Genomic DNA, 20,535 nt, shown 5'->3' on the forward strand with positions numbered 1-20,535 from the left:
ATATATATATATATATATATATATATCAAATATAATATATATTTTGTTATTTTTTTATTTGATTTATTATTGTCCCTAATAATCCTTAAAATAAATTATTAATATAAATTGAAAGATAAAAAAATAAATTATTAATAAATAGGAGAAAGATAAATTATTAATGAATAGGAGAGAGATAAATAATCATTTGTTATTTGTTTAGTCATCAGCTTAGTCACCTTTCCACCTCACTTCACTACACATTTAAAAAAATTCTCAAAATAAAAATGACCGCTCTGAAAGCCCATTGCCATCCCTAGTATCCACCTCTTATGGTGTTTGATGAATTAATATATATTATTATCCAAATTCAATGGTTGGTTGAAGGAATAAGTCATACCAAACGAATTTTAAAATAATCAAAGCTATATAGAAAAAACGCATAAATAGTAAAATAAATATAATTAAAATAATTAAATATTAAATACTAACATATAAATATGAATAGACGAACCAATCATATAAATAGAGAGAAATTAATTAATTAATAAAAAAAAATTAAGAGAAAATTTGATTAATTAATTAATAAAAAAAGAGAGAAAAAAATAAATATTTAATTAATAAATAATATTTAAAAGAAATTAATTTTGTTTCTTAATCTAGCCTAATGAACTTTTATATAAAATAACTTAAATTTCCATTCAAACTAGACATGTTTCCCATTCATTTCTGTAAAGTGTGTTATATTTTCTTTCTATAATAAAAGATTGAGTTTGACAAAGATTTCAAACCCTACCCAATAAAATTGTTAAAATGGGTTGATGGTTTTAAAATTTTAGGTTGTTTCAATTTTGAACCATTTATTAATTAGGTTAAATGAGTTCGATCTAATTTCCATATGAAACTGAAGATAATTATCAAATTTAGATTTTTTTTTATTTGGGCCAGCCCTATCAATGGTCATTTAAAATTAGAGTAATGATAGGGATAGCGAATTTGGGGCCGCGAAAGTCCGCGAATATTGGATATTCTGTTTAATCACATAATATTCTCTCCCTCTTGTTAATTTATTTCTCTCACTCTCATTTATCTCTCATCTCTTTCATTAATTATTTTCCCTCTTCTCTCCCACTAATTAATTTATTTCCTCTATTAATTAATTTATCATTTTCTTTTTCCGATTTATTAATCTAAACCCTAACTTCTAACCCCTAAACCCTAAATTCTAAATTCTAGACCTAAATTCTAAATCTTAAATCCTAAACCCTAAACTCTAATTTCTTTTTTCTTTTTCTTATTATTTTTTTCATATATTTTTAGTTTTATTACTTATAAATGTTTATCTAATATTTCAATTTTTCACTTTGATAAATTCAGATAAGATATTATTAATTATGGTTTAAGATTTAGGGTTTAAAATTCAGGTTTAAAATTTAGGATTTAAAATTTAGGGTTTAGAGATTAGAGATTATGGTTTAAATAAATTAATCAGAGAATGAGAGAGATAAATTAATTGATTAGTGAGAGAGAAATAAAGATAAATTAATTATTTCGTAAAGAGAAAGAAATTAATTAATAAGAAGAGAGAAATTAATTATTAAGAGGAGAGAGAAATTAATTAATAAAAAAAGAAAGAATATTCGGTGTTTTATAAGAATATTCCATTTTCGCGGACTTTCGCGGCCCAGATTCGCGTTCCCTATCATTACTCTTAAAATTAATTTTCAAATTTGATTGATTAGATAAATATTAACTAAACTAAATTAAAATAATACTTTATCAAAAAAAGATGTTATACTAATAGAATATATAGAGAGATGTATAATTATTTATAGTAATAAAATTATCACCACACATTTTTTTTAATATAGTGTTTGATAATATTGTTCTTTAAATATAAATGTATACCCTTTATTAGAAGTGGATAAAAAAATGCTTTAAAGTGATATCAATTATTTTAGTATTGATCATCTTTATCTTTATGCTTTCCTCCATCTTTACTCTTTACATAATACATATATGTTTGTTCCTCAAGAGATATATACTTTAATAGTTTAATTATTTTCTATTTGCTTGACATGTATTTTATTGAGACTAAGTGATTTGTCATTTCAAGCTTTTATTAAGTGAATTAATGGTTGAATTCATGATAATAATAATAAAATAAATTAAATTAAAATTTGAATTTATGATGATAATATTAATAAAATAAAAACAAATACTAATACCTCTAAAATAATTTTTTTTTTAAATTCTCAAGTTTTTATAATTTTTTAAACACATTTTAATAATTAAATTATATAGTTTATCAATTAAAATAATCTTATTTATGTTTTTATAAAATTTAAATATAAAAACCATTTTAATAATTTAATTCAAATAATTTTAAAAACTTCTTTATTTTTTTTTTACTTACTTATAATATTGTTTCCAAATAACAAACAAACTCAAAGTCCAAAGTATTTATATAATATTTTATCTTCAAAGTCCAACTCCAAAGTATTAATGTAATATATCTTGCAAATTTTAGCCTAGTCATTGTTTCTAATTTAATTAAATTAACATAACTGGTATAATAATAAAAGGAAAAATATTTGATAATTTATTAGAATCATTTGATCTATATAAAATTATTAATATATAAAATACTTTTTAAAAAAAAAAATAATTAAGTATTATATAAGGAAAATTTGATAGGATAATCCTAGTAATTGCCTTAATTGCGCAAATGACCTGCCTAATAAAAATTGCGCAAATAATCACTTTCTATTTTCGGACAAAAAATATTCAGTCACGTGCAACGTCGCGTTACGTGACGAAACCCTATTTCGTCGAGTGTGTCGTTGCGTGACAAGCGTGCCATCGCGTTACGAGACGGGAATATTTTTGTTCCGAAAATAGAAAATGATATTTGTGCAATTTTTGTTAGGGGTTTCATGATCGAGCAATTAAGAGAATTATTAGGTCATTGCATCAAATTTCCCTTGTATAATCCTACATGGCCATTTTGAGATTTAAGCCAATGAAATCCTTCCAAGTGGTTATAAGCATAGCCAGGCAGGCAGTCTTTCTCTCTCTTCTTTCTACATTTTAACAGGCTCTGCAATTTCGGTGGTAAATAAAAACTTGGGGGCGTTAATTCCAAATCAACCCAAATTTCTTAATAATCTTCCTATTCCCATTCTACCCTTCCGTTTAGCTCAATGGCGCCGTCAGCATCGCCTGTCCCACGGCCGGCAGCTAACAAGCCGCTCGGCGTTCGCCGCCGTTCATCCCCGCCGCCGATGAAGTTCAGGTCGATGAAAGACATAATGAAGGTCGCTTCCTATGCCGTAATCGAACGCGAAGATTACACCCACGCCTTATGCGAACAATGCGGCTCCGGTGACCGTCCTGATGAGATGCTTTTATGCGATAAATGCGATAAAGGCTATCACATGCTATGCTTGCGTCCGATCGTAGCTCGTGTTCCTATAGGATCGTGGTATTGTCTTCGGTGCTCCGATCATCCTGCCGTGAAGCGTACGAATTTCTTCATATTTATGTTCTCCATCACCGGATGTGTTGAGAGGGAAATCATACAAGTTGTTTATAATTACTACTTGGGTTTCATTTGGAATGATGATTGGATGTGTTTTGTTTTGTTGAGTTTTTCAGGGTTTTCGCAGACGAAGATAATTGATTTCTTCCGGTTACAAAAGTGTTTTATCTCACCGGAGAAATGCTCGTCAAATCAAGGTAATGTTTGTAATGTCTGCCCTAGCTGATCATTTTATTGATTAGAAAAGAATTCTCACTCAAACGTTTATTGCAATTTTCATTTGATTTTCTACCTGCATTTCCTAAATGATGTAGTCTAATTCATTTCTCTATTGTGTCATTATCTGATGAACTCTCTATCTTCTAGATTTGAAACCCTATCATGCTTAAAAGAAAGTGTATTACTATTTGATTTAACTAATTAAGACATTCTTCCCCAAAACTATTCTTTGGGCAATGATCAAAGCAAAGGAATTTGGGTCTTTGAATCAGATTGTGAGAATGTTTGAGACTATAATGGGAGCTTAGTTAGATTTAACTAAGACATTCTTCCAATAGATGAACTCATTATTTTGCGAGGCAAAAGCTATTCTATGGGCAATGATCGAAGTGAAGAAATTTGGATGATATGACATGAAGTTGTCTTTAAATCTGATTGTGAGAATGTTTGTGACTATAATGTGAGCTTAATCAAATTAAACTCAGACATTCTTCCTATTGATGAACCGATTCTTTGCAAGGCCAAATCTATTCTATGGGCAATGATCGAAGCAAAGTAATTTCGATGGCATGAAGCTGAATTCGAATCAGATTGCGAAAAAGTGGTTGCATGTTATCTACAAACGACAAAAATGATTTGTCAAGATGTGAGAACTATACACCTATAGAAACAAGACTTTTGAATTAAATATGTTTATAGGGAAACTAATCAGGTAACGCATTATATTGCGACACAAGCATGTATAGGTTTAGTCATCAGACTTCATTCCTAACAGTCTTTCAATTTTTGAGTTTGTTTGAATTTTAGTGAAACACATAAGCAAGATCCATTGAAAGACTCAAACAGATTATTAAGTAGATATTTTTATGATTGTGTTTTAGTTTTCTAACTATTCTTAGTTATGCTTTGAAGATAATTCATTTGTCATTTTGATTGATCCCTTCCTGTGAGATCTAGTTAATATTTTTCCGTTTTTTAATAATTGGCTTCAGATGCTAGAAAACGAAGAAGACGTTCTTCCATACTAGTTGTTCAAAAGAAGAAAAGAAGGCTATTACCATTTATTCCATCTGAAGATCCTGCCCAAAGGCTAGAACAAATGGGAACTCTTGCTTCAGCTTTAACTGCGCTGCGCTTGAAATTCAGCAATGATCTCACTTACAAACATGGCATGGCTCCAAGATCGGCCAATCAATCCGAACTTGAATATGGTGGCATGCAGGTTCTAAAATAAACCGGACTTAAGTATTATTATTATTATTATTATTTCTTTCCTTCTCATTGTGATAATGTGGAGTTCCCAGGTTCTTTCAAGGGAGGATATTGAAACCTTGGAGCAATGCAAAACCATGTCTAATCGAGGCGAATGTCCTCCCCTTCGCGTTGTTTTTGATTCTTGTGAGGGGTAGGTTTTGTTTCTCCTCTTTTGTTTTTACTAAATATATTTAATTAAGAAGTTGTTTTTGCTTTATTTTTGGTAATTCAGTTACACTGTTGAAGCTGGTGGTCCTATAAAAGACATGACATTGATCACAGAATACATAGGCGATGTAGATTACATTAAGAATAGGGAAAGAGATGACTGCGATAGCATGATGGCACTTCTTCTATCCCAGGATCCATACAAGAGCCTTGTTATCTGTCCTGACAAACACGCAAATATTGCTCGGTTTATCAATGGAATCAACAATCACACTCTGTAAGCCAATATTTGATGATATGAACACAAGAGATATTTAATGCAACCATTGTTGAATTGATAAATTGTTGTTTGTAGGGATGGGAAAAAGAAGAAGAACATAAAATGCGTAAGATATAGCGTGAATGGGGAATGCCGGGTGCTTCTGGTGGCAATGCGTGATATCGCGAAAGGGGAACGGTTATACTATGACTATAACGGATATGAGCAGGAATATCCTACCCATCTCTTTGTCTAAGAACTATTTACGGTCTTGTTTTATTTTCCTTTTTTCTCTTTTTATTGTTATTACTCTACTGATTTTTCACAGCCTAAGCAATTTTGTTAGGAATTTACCATTTATTTCGGGTGAGGCTGTTAAGTTAGTTATCATGTGGCCTTTAGAAGAAGAAAAGATGAATTGCTTTTTGTATAGCACTTGAAAGGGGGCTACTAAACATATTATTGAAATAATCAACTGATCATCATTTGACTCTTCAATTTGGTTATCTTTCCCATTTTTTGGGGGTAAGTTCATTCTTGTTTGTTTTGTCTTTCTTAATTGATTCAAAAAAACAAAATAATCAGTGTTTGATGAAATTGTTGTCATAATTTGGATTCATTATGTCAGAAAGTACAAATCTGGCTTATTTCCCAATTTTAATTCAGACCAAATAAACCTCTTCAAGTACAATTGGTATAGGTTACACATTGGTCTAATAAAGCTCAATAATTGGCTAAGTTAGACATTCGTCTAATAATGCTGAATAATTGTGGCCATGTTTACACATGAAAGAATGATTTAATTAAATACACTGAATCCCAATTAACTTAATTAGACCACTTTGATGGGATGAAAAGAGTTTTTTATGTCATGAGGTTGGATCCTCTCTCCATACGAACACACATGACAGTTGTCTTCTATCATCAAGAATAAAGTGGAAGGAAGAGAAAAAGTGAGAGAAACACTATTCTCTCGCTTGATCGAAGACTATTTATTTAGCAACTCTATTTATGGATTAATGTATGTTCTCTGTTGTTTAATTTATGCTCGCGAAAACACATTGTTCAAAGATCTTGGCTAATAATGATATATATAACATTAGAGTTTTCGGATTGCATAATTACGAGTTTATTACGATTAAAAGTTTACATGAATGATTTAGAGCTCTGATATCATATATAAGCTTTTAATCGTAATAAACTTATAATTATGCAATCCGAAAACTCTAATGTCAAATATATCATTATTAGTCAAAATCTTTTGAATAATGTGTTTTTGTGAACATAAATTAAATAACAAATATCGTACAATGATTCATAATGAGAGTTGCGGAATAAATGATCGTCGATCAAGCGAAAATAATGTTTTTCTCTCTTTTTTTCTTCCCTCGACTTTCTTCTTGACGAGAGAAAATAACTGTCATGGTGTGTTCGTGGGTGAGAGAGAACCCATGCTCATGACATAAATACTCATTTTCATTAAAGTGGTTTAATTAAATAAGGATTTAGTCTATTTAATTAAATCATTTCATGTTTATACCATTATTGGGATTTATTAGACCACAATGTCTAACCATATATCTTTATCGAACTTTACTTTGTTTTTTGTCTGATGTATTATTATTATGACAGATATATTCTTGTTAGCATTCACCTTTCTCATTTATTTAATCTGTTTTTTTTCTTCTTTCTAATTAGGACATTAGACCTAGTTTCTAAGATGGGTTGAATTCCAACATCTTTGTGAAACTCATTGCGAATTTATAAATGAATCTTTAAAACTCGATAAATTATATGAATAAATAGATATTAACAAGATAGAGTGGGGGAGAAAGCAATGAAGGCTAAGTTCTTGATTAATAATCAAAAGAATAAGTTCAAAAAGGTTACATTCAATGTTTAAATATAAACTAAGTTAGTTAGAAGTTTGCCTCAAATAATATTCTTGGTCCCAACAACAAGATATGAGATAGATTAAGCTGAAAAACCCATTCATAATACCTTAGTCTCTCTTCAACATTAAAAACAATAATAATGTAAACTGTAATTTATCTTTGGCAGAAAGTTGATATAGTAATATTTTTTATAATATGACTTATAGGTAGAAGGCATCCAAATTATACATACAGTAACTTCACATTTTTTACAGCCACAAAATTAGAAAAAGATACAAAAACTTCATACCAACTTAGTTCTCATGAATAGATGACTAGAAAAATGAGATTCAATTTAACAGTAGAAAATGTCTTGGTAGAGACAACGGACTTTTGAGATTTTCAATTTTCTTACTACACAAAATATGTATTTTTTTTAATTTTAATTTTAATTTTTATTTTTAGATAAACGATTTAAGATTATTTAATTAAAAAACCTAAAAATTGCCCGAGTCAATATTCAAAATTAGACAAATTCTAGCTTTAATTATAAGATAACAAACAAACTATAGAGTTTCTGAATGGTAGCAATCAAACAAAAGTACCAAGAAAAGATTACAATTAATGTTATCAATCTTTGTTTGTTGTTATTTTTATATTCGCCTTGTAGGCCATGTTGTTTTCTTCCACGTCCTTTCATCGCTCATACTTCACGAAAATTGATTGAATTGTAGAAGATGATGATGTTTGTTTGCTCTCATTATTTAGTCTATCTATGTATAAACCTGTACTGATCTGATAAAATGAATTATTTTTTAGAATTTTAGAGGTTTTTTCAATGTTTTTCTCTACTTTAGTTTTGCATGTTTGAGGATCAACAATCATAATTTCCTCATCACTCTTTTTCTCTATTATTTTTTTGATTTATTCTTTTGCTTGTACTTTTACTTGTCTTCAGATTGAACTTCTTCAACATCCTATGTTTCTTCAATTTCATTGCTTTCTTCCTTCTCCGATTCTTCTTTGCCTTCTTCCTATGCATTTCCTCATTTTTGTCTTTCTTTTATCACTGTCCTTGACTTCCACAATATGCTCTTCCATTCTTGATTATTTCGTTTCATTTATCTGATTTTCCATTTTTTAGGCTTTCATGATTTTCTACTCTTTCTCAATTATTTTTGCACATTTAATACTAGCATGTTGGAAAGTATTGCAGAAAATACACATGTTTGCTTCCATTCATATGAGATTTTCATGACTGTGGGCTTTCTCTTTTGTCAACAACTGTCATGTTCTTTGACAATGTACTTTGAGGATGTACTTTAATATTTAATCTAAAAAAATAAGGTGCTCTCCTCCCTCCATCTGTAATTGAGTCTATATATAATATTTTACCCAAACTAGCAAAGTGACCTAGAGTGTCTACATTATATATGTGTGCTGAGATGTTTCTAAGCTTGAACCATATTTGAGCTGTTTCATTTTGATTTACTTAGAATGCTCAATTTTTCAGACCATCTCTTCAGCTGCTTTATACAGTTTGATCTGATATAAGTATGCATAATTTTCAGAATATAATCCAAATTTGTTCCCTTCTTAAATTGCAAAAATTAAAAATCATGGATGTTTGTAGAAACCTTCTCTAGTCCCTTCTTCTCCCATTGTTTCATTAATGCTTTCTTGGTGATTGAGAAAGATACACAATTTTTTCTATGTAAACTCAACAACTACATTTTCCCATTCTTTGACGCATTTCTCATCCACTTTAATGGACAAATAAAATTAAAAGGAGAGTTGAGAATCATAACTTTTGTTTTAAACTCACCCAAGTAAATTTGACATTTGTATGCGTGATCATCTGCTTTCTTTTCTGTATTATTTTTCAATACTTCATTAACCTTCTAGCCGACATTGCTCCTAATAATATATGTCTTTAATTTTGAAAAACTTCATCAGCTTCCTTATTGTTTTCACATACTAGTTAATTATCTTTTCATATTTTTTTTTATTCTTTAGTAAATTTCAATCTTAAAAATAATGTACATTTAGTTGAATGTTGGTTTATAGTGTACATTCAGTAAATATGTATTATTTATATATTATAAAAAAAATGTAATATAGATTAATTAAGTTTATAAAAAAACACAAAACTTAAAAAAAAAAATCCGAAGACGAAGAGCCTCTCTATTCAATAGGTTGATCTTTCAATCTGTTGCGTTGAAGTTGAAGAAGCTGAGCGAGAGTGAAGGAAATAATTAAAGAACCACGAACTCCATTTAAGCTGAAATATAACCTGTGGTTCGGTCGGTCGATGACACAATTTCGCAACCAAAGAACCGACACACCGAACTAAATGAGTTCGGTTCAAGCTATTTCAGACCGTCAGTTTCTCAGTTTGACCGATTAGGCTTGTATGCGATTTGGTTAGCTCCAGTTTAGTTTGGCTCCAACGATTCAACAAATACAAGTTTAATATAGCTTAAAAAGATCAATTGTGTGAAATGTTTTCTTTTAATTTGAGTATTTAAAAATAATGCATATATAGGTGTTTACACAAATAGTTCATTGAAAATTAAAAACATTTACATTACAAATAATGAAGTTCTTATGAGAGAGGCATGTAGATGTAAAAACTGAGTTTAATTTTAAAAAGTATTAGTTATATATTATTATATATATATAATTAGTATTTTTTTTAAAAATTTTATATATATTTAAATATAAAATTAATAATAAATAAATTATATTAATTTATTTATTCAGGATGAAAATTACTTAAAATCAAATATATAGTAGGTCTAAATTCTTTCCATCAAACATCAAACAATGTATGGGCCTGGATCCAGACCCATCGCTCTCTCTCTCATATTTAAATATATGGGCCATCTATTTTTTAGTTTGAAACTAAAAACCTATTTAGATTTTTTTTTTTTATTGCTTTCTCTCTCTCCGTCAAACTTTATGAAGGGAAAAAGATAGAACACCTTTTTAACGAAACGTTTTCTTGAAGGACCAATTTATTACTTTATTTTTCTCAAGAAGCATTATTCTTATATTTACATAATTCTAGGGACCGATTTTTAAATTATTAAACATTTAACCTATTACTAACCGCCTTTAATTTTGTAACGAGGCCCTTCCCTATCACTGCCCAACTGCGCCGATCTGGCCGGAGCTTCCCACCGCCGGTGATCGTACATCTCCGTAACAATTGCATCAACTGATCGGCGATTCCTCTCCGCTTGAGCTAAATCATCAACAGGTGTGCAACCATTTCTATTTTACTTTAGATTGTTTCAACTTTGAACCAGCAGTCCTCTTACATCATACCAATTAATGAACATCTAGTCTGATTCTCAACTAATGTGTCATTTTCATCAAAGAAAAACTTTCATTTCTCAGAATTTTTCGTTGTTGCAACTTCATTTATCCCTTCAATCACTACAATATAGCTTATTTTTTCACACACTGATGTTTGTTCATACGTATTTCGTTAGAAATTGGCTGAAATATATGAATTCCAGAGAAATTTCGGTGAGAAACTGATATTGAACCTAGAATTAGGTATAAATCTTGAAATTACGTTGATAAGAGAACTTGAATTTGAGAACGAAGAGGAGATAGAGAATTGAATTAATGGAGTAGAGATAGAAACCTAATTGATAGGTTGAATATCAGAGAAATTCTAACAAGAGAATTCAACTAATGTTCTCTTTATGCTACCACTTTATCAGAAACCTGCAATTAATTCCGAGATGCTGACACTGTTTAGCATTTTTAAGTTGTGTTGCATATTTTTGATGTTCTATAGCATGACTGCGTGTATTTGTGTTAGCTGATCAGAAGTAACTGTACACTTGACGATCTAATTTGAAGATCATTCCTGTCTAGCTCTATCTGTAGCAATGACAAAGATGAGGAGGCTCGGTCGTCCCACTGGTCATCGGATGTCTATGCTTAGGTTCATATGCTTTTTTCCCTTTCACTTTCAATTTTGTGCTCAAAACAAATTCTCATGATGGCTTTCCTCTTGCAGGACAATGGTTTCCCAGCTGGTGAAACATGAGCGGATAGAAACTACTGTTGCAAAGGTGATTTCCTTTTCAATCCTAATTCTTATTTCTATAATTTCCTGTGAGAATCCACATGAGGCTTTCTTAAATGACATAAATTTTGATTTCTGTATGTGATGTGTTTTTCTTGCTTATCATTTGCAGGCCAAAGAAGTCCGGCGACTTGCAGATAGAATGGTGCAGCTTGGGAAAGAGGTGATACTCAATTTTCTCTTTGAGGAGCTTGTTAATGTTGAGCAAGGCATAATTTAACTTTGAAAATTTGGCAGGGTACACTTTCTGCTGCAAGACGCGCTGCAGCCTTTGTCCGAGGGGATGATGTCATCCACAAATTGTTCCATGAATTCGCATACCGATACAAGTTAGTCTGACACCTTATAATTTGCTTCATTGTATTATTTATTTGAATGTGTGTTGGACGAGGGTAATTGAAATTGGAATTCAAACTAAAATATATATACTTGGAATTGCCTCTACCAACTCTAACCAAATAAGATTTCATTCTTACTGGAAATAAACTGCAGAGATAGAGCTGGTGGGTACACAAGATTCCTGAGAACTCGTATTCGTGTTGGTGACGCAGCACCAATGGGCTTTATTGAGTAAGTGTAGTTGTCAAATTGCAGTTCACATAAAAAAAAGATATATTGAAAGTGCTTTATCAAATTGTGGATCTAATCTTTGTTTGTTTAACAGGTTTATTGATAGAGAGAATGAACTTAGGCAGTCAAAGCCAGCAACCCCTCAACCGCCACAAAGAGCAGGTATGGATCCGTGGACAAGATCTCGTCTCACCAGGCAATTCGCACCTCCAAAAGAGGAAAAAACCACTTCTTCTAGTTCCGAGGATTGAGGATTGATTCTCCTATGTTGAATGCTTTCTTAAGCATTCCGGCATCAGTTATTTCCTACATTGCTGCAACTAATATTATCGTTGAGAGTCTCGTTTCAGGCATGCTGATTTGGAAACCGCAAAATCTAAAGCCATAGATAAGAAAGAATAAAACATGTTTGTTGTTCTTCATTACAGTCATATTATATATGATCATCATCATCATCATCATCCAGGTTTTTGTTCCTTAGCAGGCATTTATTTTGTTTGTATTCCTTCTTGTGAATGCCATCATCTAATTCTTACATCATTTAGGAACCTACAAAGTAATACAAAGAAGATCAATAATAACTAATAATTACTAGTTTTTGGTGAACCCACTCATATTTATCCTTATATTAATTCAGCTTCCTAAAAGCCTCATGATATAAAAAAGTTTAGACATTATATGCAGAATCAAATAATTTAATATATTTGTTTGAAAAAATGGTATTATATTTTATTAATATAAAGATAAGTCAATACATGAATCAATAATCTTTAAAAATGAATGTACATGCAAATCTGAAAGCAAGCAATATAGATTTATGATCTGGGAAAGGAAAACACTAGTTATAATATTTTAAATGATATAAAATATTAGCTTAATTGAAAATAATCTTCTTATAACTTGTTTAATTCAATAAAAATAATAAAAATTGCTCCTTATGTTACTCGATCACCTACTACTGGTCTCTATTTTAATTTTATTAGGTGGCCAGGGAGTGTTTTTCAATGCAAACAATGATTCCTTCCTTTAGAGCATATCTGAAAAACCTTAGAAGTTACAAATTAACTTATCCTTACGCCTATCATAAATAATAGTACAAATAGCCCAATTCTCTTCATACCATTTTCATAATCTCTGATCTCTTCATCTTCCTTCCACCAACAAACAATTACTAAATATATCATTATGGCTTTTGTCCAAAATTATGGCTTTCCATTCTATTTTCCACCACCACCATCATCACCCCCTTCCCATTCTCCCTTCTTTCCGCCACCCTACCACCCTAGCATGCAACCACCACCATCACCAAGTCATCCTACTTTGCAGCCACCGCCACCAAGTCATCCTACTTTACCGCCGCCACCAAGCCATCCCCTTCTTCCACCGCCATCCCCACCAAGTCGCGTTCCACCGCCACCAAGCCATCCCCTTATTCCACCGCCAACCCCACCAAGTCGTGTTCCTCCATCACCGCCACATCATCTCCTTCCACCTCCTCCGCCACACCACTTCACTCCACCACCGCCTTCACTTCCACCACCATCTCCAGGACATCATACTATCATCATAGTGGTGTTCGTCTCATTGGGTGGTCTTTTCCTACTCGGGTGTCTCTCCTTTGCACTCTGTTGCTTTCTCAAGAAGAGGAAGAAGAAACAAATTAACGAGACCGAAATTGTGAGAGTTGACGAACACCTCAAGATTCAAGAAGTTGTAGTACCAGGTCCACATGGTACACAGACCGTCATACTAAATATTGATGAAGACATACATGTTGAAGAAGAGATTAACAAGAATGAACTGATACTTAACAAAGGGTCTCATCATGATCACAGTATTACTTCCGAATCCCCTCAATCGAAGAAGGCAGTTGAAATAGCCAAAGCAGCAGCTTCTGATACAATCCAGCATTATCATGATCACCAAAAGAGTTGATCAAAACTCTCTCTTCCAAGTATTCCAAATTCTGTTGAACCAAGCAGAAAGTCTCATTTTACTTGTGATTTTTTTTATTTTTACCCATCAAAAATAAATGTTCACTGTAATTAAGGGAAACAACAACCTAACCAAGTTGTATTTAAACACCCGATAAACTTATAAAATAACTTAAGATTCATCGAACTCTACAATTATCTTTATATAAATTGGTGGGAAATCTCATAACTGTATTTAATGAACATGTCAAATCTAATCGTGTACAAACTATTGCATTATGATAAATTAATTCACTGCAATGAAATATAGAACTCATAACGTAGCATCGATATCCTCGTCAAACTGAGATAACATAGTAAAAGAGAGTTTAAAATGAGTTGTTAATAAAAAATCAAGGAACTATCATGAAACATGTTAAATAAATAAAAAAAACTTTCTCAATATACAATTTCTCGATATAATTTTCTATCTCGTCTCTATCTTAAAATCACAATTTCAAATATTTAATTTGCACATTTACCTTCTTGATTTTTTTTTATAAGAGTAAATAAACAAACGAGTTTCTCGTACGTAATCAACTTTAAAATAGACACAATTATAAAAATCATTTTTTTAAGTAATGCGTGGTAATAAAAAAGTCACAACTTTTATATCGCCACCTTGACAATTGTTTCAAACAAGATTTTTTTTTCTTCAAATAAAAAATACACTCATTTTTGTCATAAGACTATATATATATATATTTTAAAAATGCGGTATTCACATCTAGCTGCTCAAACTCTAAAATATGCATAGCCACAATGCCAAATAATGTTTTATCAAAATTTGTTTCACAACTAAAGAAAACACGTCATTAAATTTAATATCCGAAATTTGACTATACATTTCTCACCGAACTTCAAGAAGGACTAATATCGCATAGAGTTTGCTATTGTTGTAGAGAAAGAGACAAGGATTTGAAGCCTTCACGATACCATCTCTGTTTCGGCGGGAAAGATAGACAAGAATAATTGTCTTGGTCTTAAAGTGATGAAATATTACAAATTGAATTTCAAACTATCATATATCGCCAGACAACTTCAAATGCCAGAATTGATCAGCAATCATTAACGAAGAAGATTTAATCCACTCAATTCAGAGTTATCATCAATAATCTTGTTTCATGTTTCCGTTTCTTTCTTAATTTTTTTATGTCCGAAATTATATTATACCCACTTAAATTTCGAGTTAGAGCTATGTAACGCCGTGATCTTTCTAGTATTGAGTTGTCTCATGATGTTGAGTAGAAAAGACCATATGTAGCTTCAGACTCAGATAATGATGATGATGTTCCTTAGGGTCAAGCTATAAGCCATAAAAATGATATAGAAACTGATCTTGGTGATAATATTGAGGATGATTTTGAAGTTCAACAAGAAGATGTAAATCAATAGAATCAACAAACAGAGAGACTTAAGAGGTCTACTTAGGAGTCTTGTGGGGAGCCTATATGATATAAGAAGACTTTTGAGGATGCTCATAAGGAAGAATGACTAACTGCCATGAAGAAAGAGATGAAGTCATTGCTGAAAAATGAAACATATGAACTGGTTGAAAAACCAAAGAACATAAAAGTATTACAAAATAAATGGGTGTATAAGATCAAACAAGAAAGTGATGATAGCAAGTCAAGATATAAGGCTAGGCTATGTTAGGTCTAACTGCTTGTATGAATCTTGAGGTTGAACAGCTTGATGTCAAGACTACATTTCTCTACGGTGATTTGTATGAAGATGTTTATATGGAGTAACCTGAATGTTACAATAAAAAAGGCGAAAAATGCAAGGTGTGCAAACTTGTCAAAAGTCTGTACGGTTTGAAGCAAGCACCAAGGCAGTGATATCTTAAGTTTGAGTCGTTCATGACCATCAATGGGTACATGAAGACGTCTAAAGATCACTATGTCTTCGTGCAAAAGTTTGTTTCTAATGATTTTATTATACTTCTCCTATATATTGATGATATTCTGATTGTAGGGAGAGACAAGCTCAAGACTGCCAAGTTGAAAAATGATTTAGTCAAGTCTTTTGAGATGAAAGACTTGGGTCAAACAAGACAAATTTTTGGAATGCATGTCATTCGTGATTGGGTGAAAAAAAGCTATGGCTGTCTCAATAGAGATATATTGAGAAGATTATAAAAAGATTATGTATGGACAAGTCAAAACCAGTTGCTTGTCCATTGGCTACACACTTAAAAATAAACAAGACAATGTCTCCCAAGAATGAATAGAAAATATAAGAAATGTGCAACCATTTTAGTTGCTCATCTCACTTGAGGCTCGAGAAAAATGTGAGTATAATATAATTATCGAGCTAAGATACAATTCTCTCGATGAACGATTTTTCACCATCTTCAAAATTCTCAATAGTCTACTGGGTCAACTGGGTCATAACACATGTATCCCCACTTTTCATTACCATGACAAAAAAATGCATTGCTTGATTTTTGCATCTAGCTTAGACCTCTCATCTTTTGGAACATGCACAAAGGGTCTGCAACAAAAAACACGTAAATAGTCATAATTAACATCTTTACCTGACCAAACACTTTATGTACACTTATTATTTAATGACTTTGAGGGAGAACGGTTGATAACATACACTGTAGTGCTCATGACTTCAGCCTAAAAATGCTTAGCCAACCTAGCATGGGAGAGCATACTCCTCATCCGTTTTAACATTGTTCTGTTCATCCTCTCTGTCACTCCATTTTGTTGTGGAATCTTGAGCACAATTTTTTCATGTTGAATATCCTACTCTTTGAAATAATCATCAAATGAACCTATGTACTTACACCATTATCTGACTGCACCCTCATCAGTTTTCTGTTTGTCTCTCTCTTTCAACCAGCTTGTGAAAGACCTCGAACTTTGCTGTAACCTCATCATTGGACTTTATAGCATAAGCCCAAACATTCTAGATGCATCATCTATGAAAGTTACAAAATAAGAAGCACCACCTATGAATTTAATCTTCATAGGACCACAAACATCAATATGGACCAACTCAAGGACATTCTTTTTCAGTTGCACTTTCGACTTACTAAGGAGACTCTATTTTGCTTACCTTTCAAGCAATGCTCACAATTTTCAAGATGAGCATCCTTGAGATTCAGAAACTCATTCATCTTAATCAAAACATTCAGCCAATTTTCACTAATGTGACATAGTCTTTTGTGCCACAACAGAAGATGACTCCATCACGACATAATATGCTGAATCATAGACAATTTTCAAATTTGTCTTGTATAAAGAACACCATTTCTTACCTCATGCAACAACCAAATAACCATTTCTTAGCTTCCATGCTTTACTACTGAAAACATTATGGTAGCCTCCATCATCGAGCTTACATGTGGAAATCAAATTCATTCTTAAATCAGAACATGTCTTACATCTCTCAATGTCAGGAAACAACTCATGTTTGTCTCGATTCTAACATCACCAAGACCAACTACTTTGGACACACCACTGTTACCCATGCAAACCTCATCATAATCACCAGATTTGTAGGACTGTAAGTAACATTTGTGTGGAGTAATATGGAATGAGGCACCTGTATCAAAAATTGATTCTATTTCATTTGAAGATGTGCTAAGACATGAGTTTTGTCAATTAGAAGCACATGTCAGTTCACCATCTGAATCATAAGTAGATGTATCTGCACTTTGTTCTTTCTTTTCTCTGGGCTTCACCGTACCCTTTGTTTTATCATTTTTAAATTTCCAGCACTCGTTTTTCCAATGATCCATTTTGACGCAGTAATGGCAAACATCATCCTTCTTTGGAGCTCTAGACTTGCTCCTACTCGAACCACTTCTATTATTCTTTGATCTTCCTCTATCACTCACCAATATATTAGACTTAGAGGGTTTATCCCCCTTTCGATTCTCCTCATCAAATAAGGAACCGATGACAAATGTCATGTTGACTTTACCATTTGGTGTTGAGTTGCTGAGAGTGATAACAAGTGTCTCTCAACTTGTAGGCAAAGATCCAAGGACTAAAAGTGATTGCACCTCATTATCAAAATTTATCATCATACTACTCAGCTGATTCAAAATAATTTAAAATTCATTCAAGTGCTCAAAAATTGATTTATGATCAATGTATTTCAGATTCACTAGATGAATGCTATGATAACTCATAAAAGGAATGAGAGGAAAGGTAAGTTTGATTCTTTATTTGCAAAATATGGTGGTGGTGGGAGCAAAGTGGAATCAGAACCTACTGACGAGGAATTTGAAGCCATATAGAAGAAGCTCCAAAGCAAAATGAAAATGTAGATTTGGATTTGGAAATGAAACTGATTGGTTTATCAAGTAGTATTAGTTTATGATACTTTTGAGCATTAGGGCTTGTTGTATCAAGTATTTTAAGGAATCAACTGAAATTTTGTTTGGATCATGGTTTTCCTCTCATTGAAATATTATTATTATGCTCATAAGTTTTGCATATTATATATAGCATTTTAAATTATTATGCAGATCATTAGGTTTCTCAAAGTCTTGAATAGCAAACACTTGAGTCATAATGACCATTTTAGAAAAGCAACCCTAGTAACTATTGAGATCTCAATCAATATGTAGATATATGTTAATAATAAACTATCACAAAGAAGCAGTCTCCTAATCTAGTGAAACTCTTCAAGCATGTCCACCCGTATGCTCCATATAAATTCCAAAAATGAATTCTACTCTGACAAATAGTCTGAAGAAGTAAAAAATTCTCCATAGTTAGCCCTTTATCCATAAAAGAATGCTGCTACTAGGTAGGATCATGAAAGACAAGTTTTCAGGTATTGGATAATTTGTTCAGTTTTCTATCTTCAAAAAAATCTTGAGCCTACACACAAGTATGTAAAATCACCATTGACCTTCTTGGTCCTCTCCTAACAGACTGGAACTGTGTAATTATCGGGTCTAACCTCATTTTAATCGAAACCAAACAATTAAGCCACCGCTGCTACAATGCATAATAAATAATACTGTTGAGAGTTTGAAGAAACCGATTGGTTTATCAAGTAGTATTAGTTTATGATACTTTTGAGCATTGGGGCTTGTTGTATCAAGTCTTTTAAGGAATCAACTGAAATTTTGTTTGGATCATGGTTTTCCTCTCATTGAAATATTATTATTATGCTCATAAGTTTTGCATGTTATATATAGCATTTTAAATTATTATGCAGATCATTAGGTTTCTCAAAGTCTTGAATATCATACACTTGAGTCATAATGACCATTTTAGAAAAGCAACCCTAGTAACTATTGAGAACTCAATCAATATGTAGATAGATGTTAATAATAAACTATCACAAAGAAGCAGTCTCCTAATCTAGTGAAACTCTTCAAGCATGTCCACCCGTATGCTCCATATAAATTCCAAAAATGAATTCTACTCTGACAAATAGTTTGAAGAAGTCAAAAATTCTCCATAGTTAGCCCTTTATCCATAAAAGAATGCTGCTACTAGGTGCTACTAGGTAGGATCAGGAAAGACAAGTTTTCAGGTATTGGATAATTTGTTCAGTTTTCTATCTTCAAAAAAATCTTGAGCCTACACACAAGTATGTAAAATAACCATTGACCTTCTTAGTCCTCTCCTTACAGACTGGAATTGTGTAATTATCGGGTCTAACCTCATTTTACTCGAAACCAAACAATTATGCCACCGCTGCTACAATGCATAATAAATAATACTGTTGAGAGTTTGAAGAAACCTCATTTTGCATATGCAAATAAATGTGCACTAACTTACCTACCTAATTCTAAAGAATCCCTTCAATATTACACAAGGAAATTCAACTTTAAACAATATTAAACGAAATGACTGATTCAATCAAGATTTCATTCATACTAGTGTTTGATTTTAACATAAGGGTCAACTAGTCTGAGAATATGCATAAATGATATGAAGTATTCTCAAACATAATTTTCTTTATTTGAAAACTTGATTATATTTCTCAAGTAAAAAATTGAAAGCCACGAAAATCTCATAACTAGACAATTAACATTAGTAAAATGCTCCAATTTCTTTTGAACTTTTTCTTTGTGGTTTATCCATAAGGGTCAACTAGTATGAGAATATGCATAAATGAAATGAAGTATTCTCAAACATATTGTTTCTTTAATTGCAAATTTGATTATATTTCTCAATTCACAAATCGAAAGCCACGAAAATCTCATAACTAGACAACTAACCTTAGTAAAATACCCCAATTTCTTTTGAACTTTTCTTTGTAGTTTTATCCATAAGGGTCAACTATTATGAGAATATGCATATATGAAATGAAGTATTCTCAAATATAGTGTTTCTTTAATTACAAACTTGATTATATTTCTCAAGTCACAAATCAATAGCCACGAAAATCTCATAACTAGACAACTAAAATTAGTAAAATGCCCTAATTTCTTTTGAACTTTTCTTTGTGGTTTATCTATAAGGGTCAACTATTATGAGAATATGCATATATGAAATGAAGTATTCTCAAACATATTGTTATTTTAATTAAAAACTTGATTATATTTCTCAAGTCACAAATCGAAAGTCACGTAAATCTCATAACTAGAAAACTAACATTATTAAAATTCC

At 31.6% G+C, this 20,535-nt stretch overlaps 3 protein-coding genes across 5 annotated transcripts; all 3 read left to right on the plus strand.

Annotated features, from left to right (window-relative positions):
* The first annotated feature begins 3,074 nt into the window (after positions 1-3,074).
* On the plus strand, positions 3,075-5,858 carry LOC124920770 (probable Histone-lysine N-methyltransferase ATXR5). The gene is made up of 6 exons (XM_047461323.1): positions 3,075-3,501; positions 3,637-3,717; positions 4,732-4,961; positions 5,044-5,144; positions 5,226-5,438; positions 5,517-5,858. Exons 1-6 carry the CDS (start codon positions 3,183-3,185, stop codon positions 5,674-5,676), a joined length of 1,104 nt encoding a protein of 367 aa, XP_047317279.1. The 5' UTR covers positions 3,075-3,182; the 3' UTR covers positions 5,677-5,858.
* A 4,560-nt stretch (positions 5,859-10,418) lies between these two features.
* Positions 10,419-12,342, plus strand: LOC124921142 (50S ribosomal protein L17-like). 3 transcript variants are annotated; one of them, XM_047461759.1, is made up of 7 exons: positions 10,419-10,556; positions 11,130-11,255; positions 11,331-11,385; positions 11,512-11,562; positions 11,637-11,728; positions 11,892-11,969; positions 12,064-12,339. In XM_047461759.1, the coding sequence occupies exons 2-7, from the start codon at positions 11,200-11,202 to the stop codon at positions 12,218-12,220; spliced, it is 489 nt and encodes a 162-aa protein (XP_047317715.1). In that variant the 5' UTR covers positions 10,419-10,556; positions 11,130-11,199; the 3' UTR covers positions 12,221-12,339. The 3 variants fall into 3 exon arrangements, with proteins under 3 accessions (XP_047317715.1, XP_047317717.1, XP_047317716.1); XM_047461761.1 differs by having other exon boundaries at positions 10,424-10,556; positions 11,186-11,255; positions 12,064-12,342; XM_047461760.1 differs by having other exon boundaries at positions 10,430-10,556; positions 11,138-11,255; positions 12,064-12,340.
* Positions 12,343-13,205: 863 nt separating this feature from the next.
* On the plus strand, positions 13,206-14,020 carry LOC124922600 (protein TRACHEARY ELEMENT DIFFERENTIATION-RELATED 7A-like). The gene has a single exon (XM_047463320.1). The coding sequence runs from the start codon at positions 13,257-13,259 to the stop codon at positions 13,902-13,904; it is 648 nt and encodes a 215-aa protein (XP_047319276.1). The 5' UTR covers positions 13,206-13,256; the 3' UTR covers positions 13,905-14,020.
* The last annotated feature ends 6,515 nt before the right edge of the window (positions 14,021-20,535 follow it).

The sequence above is a fragment of the Impatiens glandulifera genome, chromosome 1, assembly GCF_907164915.1.
Source record: "Impatiens glandulifera chromosome 1, dImpGla2.1, whole genome shotgun sequence".
Taxonomy (NCBI): domain Eukaryota; kingdom Viridiplantae; phylum Streptophyta; class Magnoliopsida; order Ericales; family Balsaminaceae; genus Impatiens; species Impatiens glandulifera.

Bases quoted from the DNA above. Each gene is read 5' to 3' on its own strand.
- LOC124921142 (XM_047461759.1), top strand. From the start codon at position 11,200: ATGACAAAGATGAGGAGGCTCGGTCGTCCCACTGGTCATCGGATGTCT. The intron at 11,563-11,636 runs GTGATACTCAAT...AAAATTTGGCAG, and splicing joins TGGTGCAGCTTGGGAAAGAG to GGTACACTTTCTGCTGCAAG. The intron at 11,970-12,063 runs GTAAGTGTAGTT...TTTGTTTAACAG, and splicing joins GCACCAATGGGCTTTATTGA to GTTTATTGATAGAGAGAATG.
- LOC124922600 (XM_047463320.1), top strand. From the start codon at position 13,257: ATGCAACCACCACCATCACCAAGTCATCCTACTTTGCAGCCACCGCCA.
- LOC124920770 (XM_047461323.1), top strand. From the start codon at position 3,183: ATGGCGCCGTCAGCATCGCCTGTCCCACGGCCGGCAGCTAACAAGCCG. The intron at 3,718-4,731 runs GTAATGTTTGTA...AATTGGCTTCAG, and splicing joins GAAATGCTCGTCAAATCAAG to ATGCTAGAAAACGAAGAAGA. The intron at 5,439-5,516 runs GTAAGCCAATAT...TGTTGTTTGTAG, and splicing joins GGAATCAACAATCACACTCT to GGATGGGAAAAAGAAGAAGA.